At 39.2% G+C, this 13822-nt stretch overlaps 1 protein-coding gene across 7 annotated transcripts in view; it reads left to right on the top strand.

Moving 5' to 3' along the window:
• The window catches only part of WNK1 (WNK lysine deficient protein kinase 1), a 108699-nt gene that overhangs the window by 25754 nt on the left and 69123 nt on the right, over nucleotides 1-13822 (top strand). For all 7 annotated transcript variants that reach the window (XM_082309014.1, XM_082309013.1, XM_082309011.1 and 4 more), the window contains exon 2: nucleotides 10337-10509. In XM_082309014.1, the coding sequence (XP_082165140.1) occupies nucleotides 10337-10509 (173 nt within the window). The remainder of the gene's footprint in view (nucleotides 1-10336; nucleotides 10510-13822) is intronic.

The following is a 13822-nucleotide window of genomic DNA, read 5'->3' as shown; positions in this document are numbered from 1 at the left end:
GGTACAACTTTGCTGATGTTTGATTTTCCTGGGAAAAGCGAGGTGCTTTACTGCCAGGTATGTCATATTCATGCTTCTTAAAATTTAAGTGGAAAATCTAAGCCTAAAAATCTACACTGGCTGAATTATTTGGAAGCCTGTCAGCCAGACAGACTATTCTAGCCCTTTTGGAGTTGTACAGGTTCTCTTCTCTGTCATTGTCTTTTCAAGAGAGACTTGAGATATAGCTGGCTGTCACAGTCTCTAAGCAGCATGCTTGCATCTGTCTGTCTCTGAGCACTGGGCATGAGCCTTCCATCTGGTGTTGCTCATGGTACTGAAGTGCACTAGTGTAGCAGTGTAGTCATCTTTGGCATTGCTGAAAAAAAATTCCCACAGTGCTACTGTAACAAAGGATAAACTTTGTTATTGGGAGTCATACTTTAAGATTTCTTGTGACCTTACGTAGAGGAAACATTCTGATTTACTGTTGTCCTGCAGGGAAACAAAAGTGTTTTTCTGCTGCTGTGTTCATGATGCGCGTTGTATTTGCATGCCCCTTATGCTTCTGATCCCACTTCTGCCATTTGTTCAATGTGAGGAAGTGAGGCAGAATGGCTTCGTATCTCACCGAGTTAGTGAGCTCATCTCTGATGCAGTGTTCCTAACTTTCCTTTTTTTAAAGCATCTTTGTGTGTTCTGGTTATTCCTTACTGCATATTTCCTGTACAGCAGTAGCAATATTAGCAGTAGTCTTGTTCTGAATGTTCTCATGAATTATGGGATCCTGGAAACTTGAGGATTTAGCCAACTTTCTTTTTTCTAGCTAAAGACCTGGAAGAACTGTATAATTGTGACTAGTTACAGGTCAGTTGTGTTTAATGATGCTAGAACTTGGTGCAAGAAAGTACAAACTTCAGTTCTGATGCCTCTTCTGTTATCAGGAGACTTTGAGGATGTCTCTTCAAGCATAGGTTAAGTCTATGACATTGCTGCCACCAGGTGTCTTAGGTGCTGCTACTACTACTGCTGGCACAGGTGCTACTGCATATGTAAAAGTGGGAAGTGACCACATCAGAGGAATATAATTACTGGTGGTGATGAATCATAGCTTCATCAAAACTGACAAACAATTGCAGGATAAAATGGGGAGTGGTGCTAGTGTCTTTCAGTCACATACATAGGTTTTCATTGCAGATACTCCCCCTTCCATGTTAAGACAAAGTTGTATTTCTTATTTTCTGAAGCTTACTCAAGTATCAGTTCTTTCAGGATACATATAATTGACTTCTTCAGACTAAACCCTGACTGATGAAGGCTTCTGTCTGTTCCCCTTCTGTCTGATCACTGACAGTTTCATTTCCCTCCTCTTCTTCCTCCTGCCATCAGTTTACCCAAGTACCATCTCTGTCAAGATATGTATAATTTGTTTCTTTAATTCTGACCTTTGAGCAGCAGCAATAAAGTTACATGCATTTGCTGTATCACTTACCTGTATCAATGGTAAGAGAAAGGACAAGAAGCAGTTTTCATTTTTGGTATGTTTTTAACAGACTAACTGCATATTCTAACGAATTTTGTCCATGCTACTACTGTTGTGCATTGAAATGTGCCAGAAATGAAAATACAGAAGAGAATGTACACGTAGATGCTTTTTACCAGGGAGCTGTACAACTAACGCAAATAATCCCTCAACCTTTCACTTAGGTTGACTACTTGTGTACTTTCCTGAAACTTAAAGCATTTTAAATACCTTGTGTAAGAGGAAGCCTACAAAAAAATACTTACCCTTAATTAGGAACTTTAAAAGGTATAATAGATAACTGTTTTAAGCCTACTCTTTTCCATTGTGTTAGATATGTATATTATACTTTGGTGTTCCTAAGGTTTTTTGCATGTTCCACGAAGACTGTCCATAGCTTATATAAAATTGATTCTTCATGTGGAGACTTGCCAAGCAGCAATGTGAAATTGTACTTTCAGTAAGTAAATGTTAACTTGGCATTGTGTTTCATTCCAGTACCCATCCTCAGGAACTTTGTCTTCTATCTTCAAACTAAGATGAGGAAGAAAGGGATTGAAAAGTTTTGGGCCCCTCACGACAGGAAGGACATTGAGGTGCTGGAGCATATCCAGAGAAGAGCAATGAAGCTGGTGAAGGGTCTAGAGCACAAGTCCTATGAGGAGCGGCTGAGGGAGCTGGGGTTGTTTAGCCTGGAGAAGAAGAGGCTGAGGGGAGACCTTCTTGCTCTCTACGACTACCTGAAAGGAGGTTGTAGCGAGGTGGGGGTCGGTCTCTTCTCCCTAGTAACAAGCGATAGGACAAGAGGAAATGGCCTCAGGTTGCGCCATGGGAGGTTTAGATTGGATATTAGGAAAAACTTCTTCACCGAAAGGGTTGTCAAGCATTGGAACAGGCTGCCCAGGGAGGTCGTTGAGTCCCTGTCCCTGGAGGTATTTAGAAGATGTGTAGATGTGGTGCTTAGGGACATGGTTTAGTTGTGGACTTGGCAGTGTTAGGTTTATGGTTGGACTCTGTGGTCTTAAAGGTTATTTCCAACCTAAATGATTCTGTGATTTTAAGAACTGGTTACTGGCATCTGGAATGCAGGAATACTGAGATCCTCAGGTTCACTTACTGTTTCTTCTATATTGATATGATTACCTGCTTTTCTTCCATTGCAAGTCATTGTTTTGGGACTCTGGAGCCTAGTGCAAAGAACTGTGTGTGTGTGTTATATTCTTCCCTTCCCCCAAACCATATGACTTTATGCAGTTGCAGAGACTGATCTTGATTTCTGAATTCCCTAAGTGTGGATAAGGAAGTAATGCTGAGGTAGCAAGCAAGCAAACTCTTTCTTCCTAAAAACTTTCTAGAAGTCTTTGCAGAGCTGTTTCTGGGAGTGTATGACCTGGGAGGGATAGTTAAGGAATTTAAAGGTTGAGAGACACCTAGTCTTCTAAAAGCTAGGGGCATTGCAGCTTTATGGCAAGGAAGCCTGACTTTTTTTTTTTCTTCTTCTTGCCTGTGGTAAGTATCTTTTTGGTTTGGTCTGTCTTTTTTTTTTTTTTTTTTAGCTTATCTTTTGGCTAATGCATGTATTTTTTTTGGTGGGGAGAAATAATACTTAATTTATCTAAAGAACAAACAGTGTGTAGTAAGGCAGTCTGTTCTAATAGATTACTCCATATGTGTGTGGAGTGCTGCCTGGGATCATTGACAGCTTTGTTCTGGCAACTCTTGATCTAGTGACTTCTTGTGTACTACTTCAGCGTATCCTAATCTGGCGCTTGCTGTCCTCACTAGCCACAGTTTTAATGTATTGCTTTTTCTAAACTCTTTTTTTTTTTTACTGAGCAGCTGGCAATCTTGGCAGCTGATGATCTTCCCCAGTGTCCTGAGAGCCCCCAAATTATCAAGTGCGAATTTCAGAATCAACCCCTACATTCTTGTGTAGAGACTTGCCTGTGAAAGGCTGGGCTATTGGAAGGTAGGTGAGCTGTAGCAAGAAGCCTGCATGAAGCAGGAGTTGTCTGAAGACTGAATGTCTTCCATTAGGTGTGCAGACCTGATTCCTAACTCTGTGGTTAGCTAAAGGTTTATGTAACTCTACAAACGTTATATTATACAGTTAAGCTCTTGGGCAGGACGCTCAAATGCTCTGAGCGTTTGAGAAACACTACTGTCAAATGAAAAAAAACCCTTGCATGCATACTTTTGGAAGAGCAGCTGTTCAGCTCCATTTAATCAGTTTTTCGTGTTCAGTGGTTTGTTGAAAGGTATACTGGTGGAAGGATCTGTGCAGATCCTTGATCAGTTTCCATGTCTGTTGCTGTATGGGGATGCATTTTGAACAGTCTCTTCCCCCTCCCTTCCTTTTTTCTGTCTACCTAGTCTTTAACACTGGAAAGTCTGAAGTGGTTTATGTGTTGACAGAGAAAGTAGATGCAGTTGTTATGCACTGAGACTTCCATTTCTAGGTACCAACTGTGTAATGCTGGATGATTTTTAAGCTCAGTGGATTCTTTGTTGATATTTTGTTAATCTAGCTCAATGGTCACTGTGCTCATTTTTCCTCTTAACTGCTAGATTTTTTCAGGATGAGAACACTGCAGCCCACAAAGCCTCAGTTCCATTAACAGTGCTGAATATCAGAGTGCAGTCTTGCTAGCTTCTCCTCTGATGACCCCTCATTAACCTTGCCTAAAAGGCTTGCAAAGCCTTTCTCATATGCTGCAGAAACGCACACAGAAGAACATTTGTCTCTTCTGTATACTACTTCTTCCCCTGAATAATAGGCTGGGAGCAGCAGTGTCTTCCCCTCAAATTTTCAGATATTTGGAAAGCTTGATAAAATGCTGTTTGGTGTAACCTCAGCACAGATAGATAATTTACCTCGGTAGTGATTCATACAATCTATAATTCAACAGCACTTTAAAGTCTGTTATGGCTGTACATTTTCAGATCACACCACTTGAAGACAGTTCACTGGTACTAATTTTTCTAGTGTGCTTTCTAGTGTATCTCTTTGGATGAAAGCTACCTAGTGTTGCTTTAGCGTAGTTTAAAAAAAAACAAACACAACCACCCACTAACTGTCCCTGCGATATAGCTACGTAGAATTTCTGGATCTAGTGGTAGAATATGCAGAAAGCTAGTAAAACCTGTCTGTAGTATGCAAAGTGTCCAGTCTTTCTGTTTCCTCTTTATTGATTATCTTCCTGATACTGTGTAAGAGGGAACAGCCCTCGAAGTTGTGTAGCAGCTCACACACTGAGCGCTTTTTTTTTTTTTTTTTAAATCCGGTTTAAAGTTGACCTCTGTCACCTGTGAGTCGACTTATTTGCAGGAAATGGAGACCATGGAAAGATTTCTGGGTCAGGTTTATTCTGTTGTGCATAAAGGTTCCCTGGCACTTTGACTATGTTAATTGTACTGTAAAGAAACAGAATTTCTGTAAAGAAACAGAAAATCACTTTTGAGGATGTATAGCATGAGTTAGCAGGTCTAGTTCCTTCCATGTGGAGTATTTCTCTTGTTATCCACTTGCTTGGTATCCTGTAGCTTGTGTTTGAGAGTGAAGTGCAGCGTGGCTCTTCTGCATAACTGTGTCCGTTTAATGTCAGCTGAATTGTCCTAGAATTTAGCTCAGGCCATTTGGTGTCAGTCAAAATGGACAGCGGAGGCGAGACCCTTAGTTGAGCTCAGTCTGAAGAACAGACTCAAATGGACTGAGCAGAGTAGAGTGCCTTGCTAAGGTGGCTCTCCTGCTGCTTCAGGTGTCTGAGCCGGGTTCTGCAACCGCTTGCGGTAGTGTGATGTGCTTTGCAGATGTGTGATTTCTTGTCACGATGTTAATAGAACAGAACTCAGAAGGACTGTGGAAAGTTAGAAAGGAAAATGTATGAGAAATTACTCAGACGCAATGGCTATGTGAGCAACCCAGTTGAAATTTAAGATTAATTTAGGTGCCAGAAATGTATTTTCCTTCCTCGTTAAGGACGCTGAATAGATACTAAGCTTTGGCTGAAAAAAAAACACCAAAGGAATATAGGCATTTTTTGCTGATGATCTTTTGTGTTTTTGTGGCTTGGTAGAATAGCTAACCTTGAGGGTGAGGGGTTGTTTTGGTTTTGGATTGGGTTTTTTTTTGCATTTATATAAGGCACCTGGGTACAGGGATAGAAAGAGGGTAGTAACAGTTCTGTGTGTAATTCATGCTCCTGTAAATTAAGTACATTGGTGAAAGAGTAAGCCTGTACCTGGTTTATCATGAATGACCAAGATCTCTGTTTTACACTGAGTAATGTAAACACCTCTGATAGCTCTTTCCTGACCAAAAGAAATCAGAGGGGAAGTACAAGGATAAATGGAAAGAGCCAAGAAAAGGTTATTGAATCGTTCTGAGCTGAACAATTGTTTCAGTTGCTGCCTGTCTCTGTTCAGGCCCCTGGCACTGCAGAACCGCGGGTCATGTGCTGGGAAGCCTTGCTGTTTGTCCTGGCTTGTCAAAACAATTTAATGTAGGTGGAAAGGAATGAATGAAATGAACAGAGTGGGCTTGATGCATCTGTTTCAGTTTGTTCGAAGGGCAGCCCAGTGATTGGGATGTGACACTTAAGTCCTCCCGGGAAGCTATCAGTTCAGGAAGAACAATGCTGGCCATTTTATAGGATAGTTAAATCCATTTTAGGAAGGAAGTTCTCCTACAGTGGGACAGCTTTGTATATTTTGAAATATTTGGGCCATATCTGTTCAGCATGTGCTAACTGAGATACAAGAATGTGATTTGCTAACTTCTAGACTTAGGCCTTTGTCTTGTCTGCCTAAGGTTGCTTCGTTAGGGTAAAACAAGAAAGACTGGGGGAGGAGGGAGGGTGTCCATTTTTTAATTTTCTTAGTAGGAATTCCAGAACAAATTGGTCTTTGAAGGATAGGATATCAAGCTATATATTATTAACTGTTCTTAAAGTGGTGGTTTCTTTATAAAATTGTTCAAGTTTCCCAGGCTTGTGGAAAAGCATCTCATGTATCTTTCTATTTTGTTTAGTTTCTTGCTGCTTGTTTTTAAAAATAAAATAAAAATCAAAAAACACTAAATTTGTTTAACCAATCCTATGCTTTGTGATACTGGAATGTGAAGTTGCGAAACCTCTATTTTTTGCTTCCAGGTGAAAACAGCAAATACATGCTGAAATGATCCATCTATATACCTATTTAGACTGTGAGTTACAGGAAAAATGCTGCAGAGGATAGATCTGCTTATTTGATTCACCCTCGAGATAATTTAATCAAACGGAGTGCTTATTTTGAATTACATGCCACAGACCTTTTGCTGCCTCTTTAGAGGTGGCGATAGAGCTGAGGGTCTTGCATTCCTGCAGGCTCCTGCTCAAAGGCCACAATGAAATCTCAGTATTGCCCCAAGTAGCTGCCTTGTTGGAAAGACACATCTGGGCTTTTGAGTCTCTTGGAGTATATGCTTATAACTGAGGATTGTGAAAGCTGGCCCCTTCCCAAGTTCTTGAAAAATGCTCTTTTAAATTCTCATTAAGTGATGATGGCTTCTTTCTCTCTGCTACAGCTCTGCTGTACAGCAGCTTTGTGCGTGGACTTCGTGTGATACCAAGATGTTCTCATTCCCTTGCCTTTCCCCAAGTATTCATACCTAATGTGGCTCGTAGCACCATTTCTCAGTCTCCCAAATTACATACGGTGTGCTATTTTCTTGCTTATCTCAATATTTTATTAGCTGCAGCTGCTTAAATTGCATAGAAAGAGCATAAAGTTGTCACATTTGCCCATATTAACAGCTCAAAGGATGCCAAAATGTAGTATTTGGGATGGGCTTTGTTCTAGTCCATCTCTATGCAGTCTGGGAGATCTTGCTGTCTAATACGTTTTAACGTTCTGGTATATGGAATACTCAAGTTTTGAAAGTGTACTTGTCATTTTTAAATCGCATGTTAGCCTCTAGGCTAACTACAGGTTGCATTAGAATATAGTTTGTACAAGCATAACCAGTAATTGTGTACACAGACTCATTTTGTTGGTATAATTGTACATGCGATTTAATATTTTCCTGAATGCTAGGGTTGTGGGGTTTTTTAAAATTATATTCACCCTTTTGTGTTACCTAGCATTAGTGTTCCTTTAGGGAAAGAATATAAATAACTGTTATGGATGAGTGTATGGGTTGCGTATCCAAGGAAATGAGGATAGTTAAAGGTAGCATGCATTGCTAGTCTTATGAAACAAGTGCCTCTCTGTCTTTTTCTTACAGCTCTGTTTAATGTTCACTTTTGCTGCTGCAGTATGCTACTGAAGGGTGGGATGTTTCCTTGGTTGCAAAAACATAGCTGTCTTCCCTGGGTGAAATTCGTTGGGCTGTGTTTGTGTCCAAACTTGTCCCAGATCATTAGGGCACTGTGACTTTCAAAGAAGTGTTGAATTACTTAGTATATTGTCACTGTCTTGGTGTGGTGGTTTTTTTTTTTTCAGCACTGAAGTGTTGAGTGTCTGTATTAAACGTCACAGATATGTTTGCAGGAACACGGTGCTACCATTGATGTGACCAGAAAGAGAAATGAGTCAAAATATGCATGCCTGTTAAGAGTCTGTTCATTGATAAGAGTGATTAGCACTTGCTAGTTTCTATTTGGGGCTCCTAGTACAGTGGTAGGGAAAACTGAATAAGGCCCTTAAGGGAGATTAGGTTTACATAGATTAAGATGAGAACTTAATGTCAAGTGTAGTCTAAAACTGGTTAGTAGTGTTTGTGGTAGGTAACTTGTTAGAATGCACAAAATAAAGGAAATTTAATCCAAATGTATATCTAAAATCTAGGTTTTGGACAAAAACAAATGCAGGTGTTCATATTACATAGCTAAATTTAAAAGTGATATAAAAGTAATTGTTGCAGCCTTGTTTTTATAATTACCATATATAAAAATTGGATTTACAGCTATATACTAGTTTTAAAATGTGGATTATGTGGATCAAGTGCAGAGGCTGAGAATACTCTGCTTTATTTTACTGTAACAATGATTATGTTATTGTGGGTTTTGTATTGCTTGAAGCATTGGGTGTTTTAGAAGCATGTGTGTATGGTCTGTTGACTGATGTACCTATTGCAGCTCACCGCTTTTCTGTATCAACTGTGTGTAGCAGTCATGATTAACTGGTTTTGAACAGAACTTGTGCTGCCCTGTTTATTGTAATGAAAGGAAAGCTATTAGATGGGTAAGATAGCTCAAATGGAAGTATTACTTCCATATTAAAAAAAAAACCCAAACAACACCGAAGCAGACATGAATACTTAAATGTTTGCATGTTTCTGCAAACATGTTCTATCGAAATTTGCTTGTGCAGGCATGCTTATCAAGGAGTGAGAAGAGGTGGTAGTGCTAATTTCTGCAGAGTGGAGTAGTTGCAGGATTGAATGCTTTTGATGTCTATAGACGGAATTTGCAAGGCTTAAGAATTTAGCATCTTCCTAAGAACTGTAAAAGTATGTGTGATTGATATTCGTAGGCACAATACAATACTGATCCCTGAGGTAATTTCAAACCTGTTTTCAAACTTTCACCTGGAATACTTCTGAAAATTGGAGCTTCATGTGGAAATTAAGTGTGTCCATGCCCAAAGACACTCTGTGAACCTCTTAAGAAAAAGTTAATGATCTAAGTGAATATAGGATGGTTTAGATATTAGCATGGCTGAATGGTATTGAGAAAACACATTACCTGTAAGGAAAGGAAGAGGGATTACTGCCTGGAGGACAATAGGAGGTTGTGAGCAGTGTAAGTAAACCCTGCATGTTTTTATTATTTCCTTTTAATCGAAAAGGAAGTATGGAATGAAGTGACTTAAAATTTTTACTCAGATTTGACAGAGGTCACTGGTTATTCCTAAATAACTGTTAGAAACAATGCATCTAAAGTTCTGGGCTTTAAGTATGTCCTGAAATGATTTTTTTTAATACAAACTGTGTATGGGTCCAGTTTATGTCAGTCGATCAATCTGAGTGGTGTGACTAGTGCATTGGTAAGCTGACAACACTGAATGACGCAAGGAGACTGTTTTCTCTTGAGATGTGCAGCTTATTCTGGTAATAGCTTCTCAGAGTCTTGACGATATCAGATAGCCAGTTGTTGGTAAATACAACAGTATTGTCCAGGAATGCTTTTTCATGACCTGTCTCTGGCCAAAAGATTGCTTTCTGTCTCTAGTGAATTGTTTTTGTTTTCCTTGATGCTAGATTACAGGAAACATGCTTAATCATGGGCTCATGCTTTTAATCGAAGAAAATCCAACTCATGTGCTTGTTCTTCTACAGTTATAAGTATATACTATGTGTTACAGAGGCTTGATGCTCTGCCACCCTATATGGAGGCTTAATCCAATCTGTTACCAGTGGTCTGGATATTATACACATAGGAATAACTAAAGATTATTGTTTTGTACAACCTAAGAGAGATGCTTTAAATGATCCGATTTTGTCTGCTCTTGACCGCTTGAATATTTGAGGATATCATGTACCCCTTCCACCTCAAGTCAGGCAATGACTGAATTTATTAGAATAGGGGAGGAGGAAACAGGAAGAGGAGATATTCTACAGACTCGTAATTCTTACCTCTGAGAGCAAATCAGATTGTAAGGAAAAATATATAATAATAAAGACTGTAATAGAATGTCTTCTAAACAGAGTATGTAAGGGTAAGTGCAAAGAAAATGGCATTTAAGACTACTGGTGCTTACTTGTTCACTGACTATACTCAACTGTTTTTCAAGTTGTTGCTTCTCTGAGTAAGAAATAAAGCAAAACTTTCTGACGTGCCTTTTCTTTTTCATTAGGATCGGAAGCTGTCCAAGTCAGAGCGACAAAGATTTAAAGAGGAAGCTGGGATGCTGAAAGGGCTTCAGCATCCCAATATTGTCAGGTTCTATGATTCCTGGGAGTCTACAGTCAAAGGAAAAAAGTGTATTGTTCTTGTGACAGAACTCATGACATCTGGAACATTGAAAACGTAAGTAAATTAAGGCATGTCAAAGCATATAAGAATCATTAGCACAAAATCAGAGCACTGGAAATAGATCATATTTCAGAACAGATAAGAACAGAGCCCTTTTGCTGAAGGGCTAAACTTCTGTAGGGAAATTCTTGTTTAAGAGGAGTCTTACTAGCACTGCAGGGTATGGTAGAACATCTTTTAAGTTAGCAAGCTTGTCAGTCTTCCTTGTGATGTCCTAGTAAGCACATGCAGAAAACTTTCGGCTTCTGAGAGCTCAGGAAGACACTGCACTATTTTCACTTCTCAGAATTTTTCATTTTCCTCTCCAGCTGCCTTCCGTTTAGCATGAGCTGGTTTGTAAAGTTCAAAGCACAAATGAATTCACCTCTTCTGGGAGGTACATTTGTACTTGTACAAATAATATGTAAAAATAAGAAACCCTACCAGTTTAGTTGAAACTTCATGAAGTAGTACCAAACAAAAATCTGAAAGTATGCAGATGCCTGGAATTACAACCTGTGAAGTAGTTGAATGAAACTAAGCCTATTTTTAAGCCAGAGTTAGACGCCAGCAAATCAAGCTGCTGCGAGGGCCCTCTAGCGGTATGGTGGGGCCGGCGGGGAGTTCCACTGCGATCGCGCCTTTGCCTTGCAGAGCTGTGAGCTTGTTCGCGAGCATTCAGTCGCCATTAATCTACTGGAAATAAAACTGCCAGCACTTGAAATTCAGGGATTGTGGGTCGTTGTCTTAATTCAGTGCCCATTTAAGTCTTGGAGAGGCATTCAAATCCGAAATGTGTAAGCAGGCTGCAAGAGCTGGAAACAATTTGCAATCTGTTTGGTTAAAATAGCCCGTGAATGTCTTGTGTTTTTACAATGCTTATTGATAGCCACAAATGGACATACTTAAAGAAGGAAAAAATGGCTCTTTGGGATTCTGGTCTGCAATTACAGGGAAATGTTTGTCTCTGGAAATAGTACTGGAGGGCTAAAGATACTGCAACTTTCTTTTTAGCTGTATGTTCAGGAAAGACTTTTCTGAGGTTGTTTAAGATATTTCAGATAAAATAATAGATCTGTTGCTTCACGTGCTGTTTTCAGAGCAGTAATGAAATAAAGGTTTTACAGCTCTGTACAGATGCCTTTAAATAAAGTTACCTAATTTTATGCTAGAATATGCAGTGTTAAATTTAACTTTTTTCTCCCTTTCTTCTTTCTCCCCCTCAGAGATTTTAATATTTGGATTGGCTTGTTATGTGGTGGCATGAGCAAGATGATAAAGTAGTAATAGACAATTATAAAGTAGGGTGTTGGTAGGAAGAAGTACCTCAGATTTGCTGGCTATATGGTTATTTTGTACTCTGAAGGTATTTTTATTTTATCCAGAAGGAACTAATATGCTCTTTAATTGAAGATCTCTTAAACTGTAGACTTCTGGGTGGGTTTTTTTCCCCACTATTGTATAGTTTGTGTTATAACTGTGATTTAGTTCATTCTTGTCCACTTCAGACTTGACAGGTAAACTGTATGGGAAATTTCTGATGTGCCAGATTTAATATCATTAAGTATTTCATGTACCTGTGTCATATTCCTAGATTTACACTGCACACTTGTGTTTGCTTATGATATTTGGCTGACTGACTATTTCTTCCATATTGATTTTCTGTATGTTTACATTATCTGCATTTAATACAAGTGATACCTTCCTCATTTTGAGACTTGGGACATAGACATTGTTGTCACTTGTTATAAAGAAAGTGAAGAGAAGTGTGGTGATATCTTAAAGTAAATTTTCCTCTTTTTTTTTGTATTCGTATACATTTAGTGATATATATGCACACATAAATAATGTTAAAATATTGTGGACTCATTCTTTTCAAATGCTGTCTGGGCAAATTTCTAATTTTTTGCATGAAGAAGAGTCTCTGAACTTCTGCATACAAATGGAAGTTTTACAATGCAATTGTTGTAAAGAATTAAACTGATTTCTGATATTGTATGCTATCATGGGATTAAAATATTGGGGGGGGGGGGGAAATGGAGTTGTCTATTTTAAAAGTTGCTGTCTTCATTAATAGTATAATTAGACTTAATCTGACCTTGATCTCAGCCACTAGTTTTGTCTAAGGCTGTTGTAGTGTGTGTTCCTGATCCACTTTAAATGAATGTGTCAGCTATGTGGTGGGACACATACCTTCATAACTACCTCTGCTAACTTAGTATGGTTTCCTATACTCCTTGAGCCGAGATGCTGTAGGTCAGCAGCCTTCCTGCTTTAAAAAAAACAAACAAAAAACAAAACAAAACAAAACAAAAAAAAAACAACAAAACAAAACAAAAAAACCCCAACCCAACCCAACTTTGAGACAGAAAGCTAAACTCTAGTTCCTGTTTCTCTCCATTCATTGAAGCCAACTATTAAGAAAGCCTCGTGTTCTCATCTTTGCTTGTATTCTGTGCAAAGATCAAATATCTATCTATTTTTTTTTTTTTTTGAAATTCACTGATACCCTGGAAAATAGACAAGAATGACATTGGTTAAGCAGGAACAAGTTCAGTGGAGGGCCACCGAGATGGTCAGGTGCTGGAGTACATGCTCTGTGAGAAGGGGCTGAGGGAACAGAACTTGAGTCATGCTGAAGAAGAGGATCCTTTGGGGGGGGAGACCTAACAGCAGTCTTCCAGGGCATATGAGGGAGTCAGGCTCTTCGTAGTGGTGCATGGTGGGAGGATTAGAAACAACAGGCATAAATTGAAACGAAAGAGGTTCAGACTGATACAAGGAGAAGCTATTTCAGTGGTGATAATGAGGCAGTGGAACAGGTTGCTCCAAGATGTTGTGCAGACTCCATTCTTGGAGATACTAGAAACCTGGCTGGATACAGCCCAGAATAACCATGTCTGACTTCACGGCTGACCCTACCTTGAGCAGAAACTTAGACTAGAAACCTCATTGAGGTCTCTTCAAGCCTGAGTTGTGCTATTATACTAGGAAAATTGAAAACATACTAGCTAGTAGGGTTGTCTGTGTATTTTTATGTATTTATATACACTTCCATTTTAAAATGGTTTATGTGTTAAGTGACACGGGACTTAGTTCATGACAGTGTTATGGAAAAATGACAGCAACACTGCGAGATGCTGGGCAATGGTTGGACCCAGTCCTTTAGCAGTGAGAAGCTGGCTGTAGACTAGCATATTTGAAACCAAGAATGTAATTAGGGATTCCAGATGCTGAACTGAAGTGCCCCTACCATGTGATCTTTGGAACAGGCTCAAGAGAGATGAATGAGGGTTGTGTCAATAGCAAGAATTCAAGTGGTAGCTGA

The sequence above is a fragment of the Platalea leucorodia genome (genome assembly GCF_965183815.1).
Source record: "Platalea leucorodia genome assembly, chromosome: 4".
Taxonomy (NCBI): domain Eukaryota; kingdom Metazoa; phylum Chordata; class Aves; order Pelecaniformes; family Threskiornithidae; genus Platalea; species Platalea leucorodia.
The sequence above is the reverse complement of the archived record's forward strand: the minus strand, read 5'-3'. Positions and strand labels throughout refer to the sequence as shown.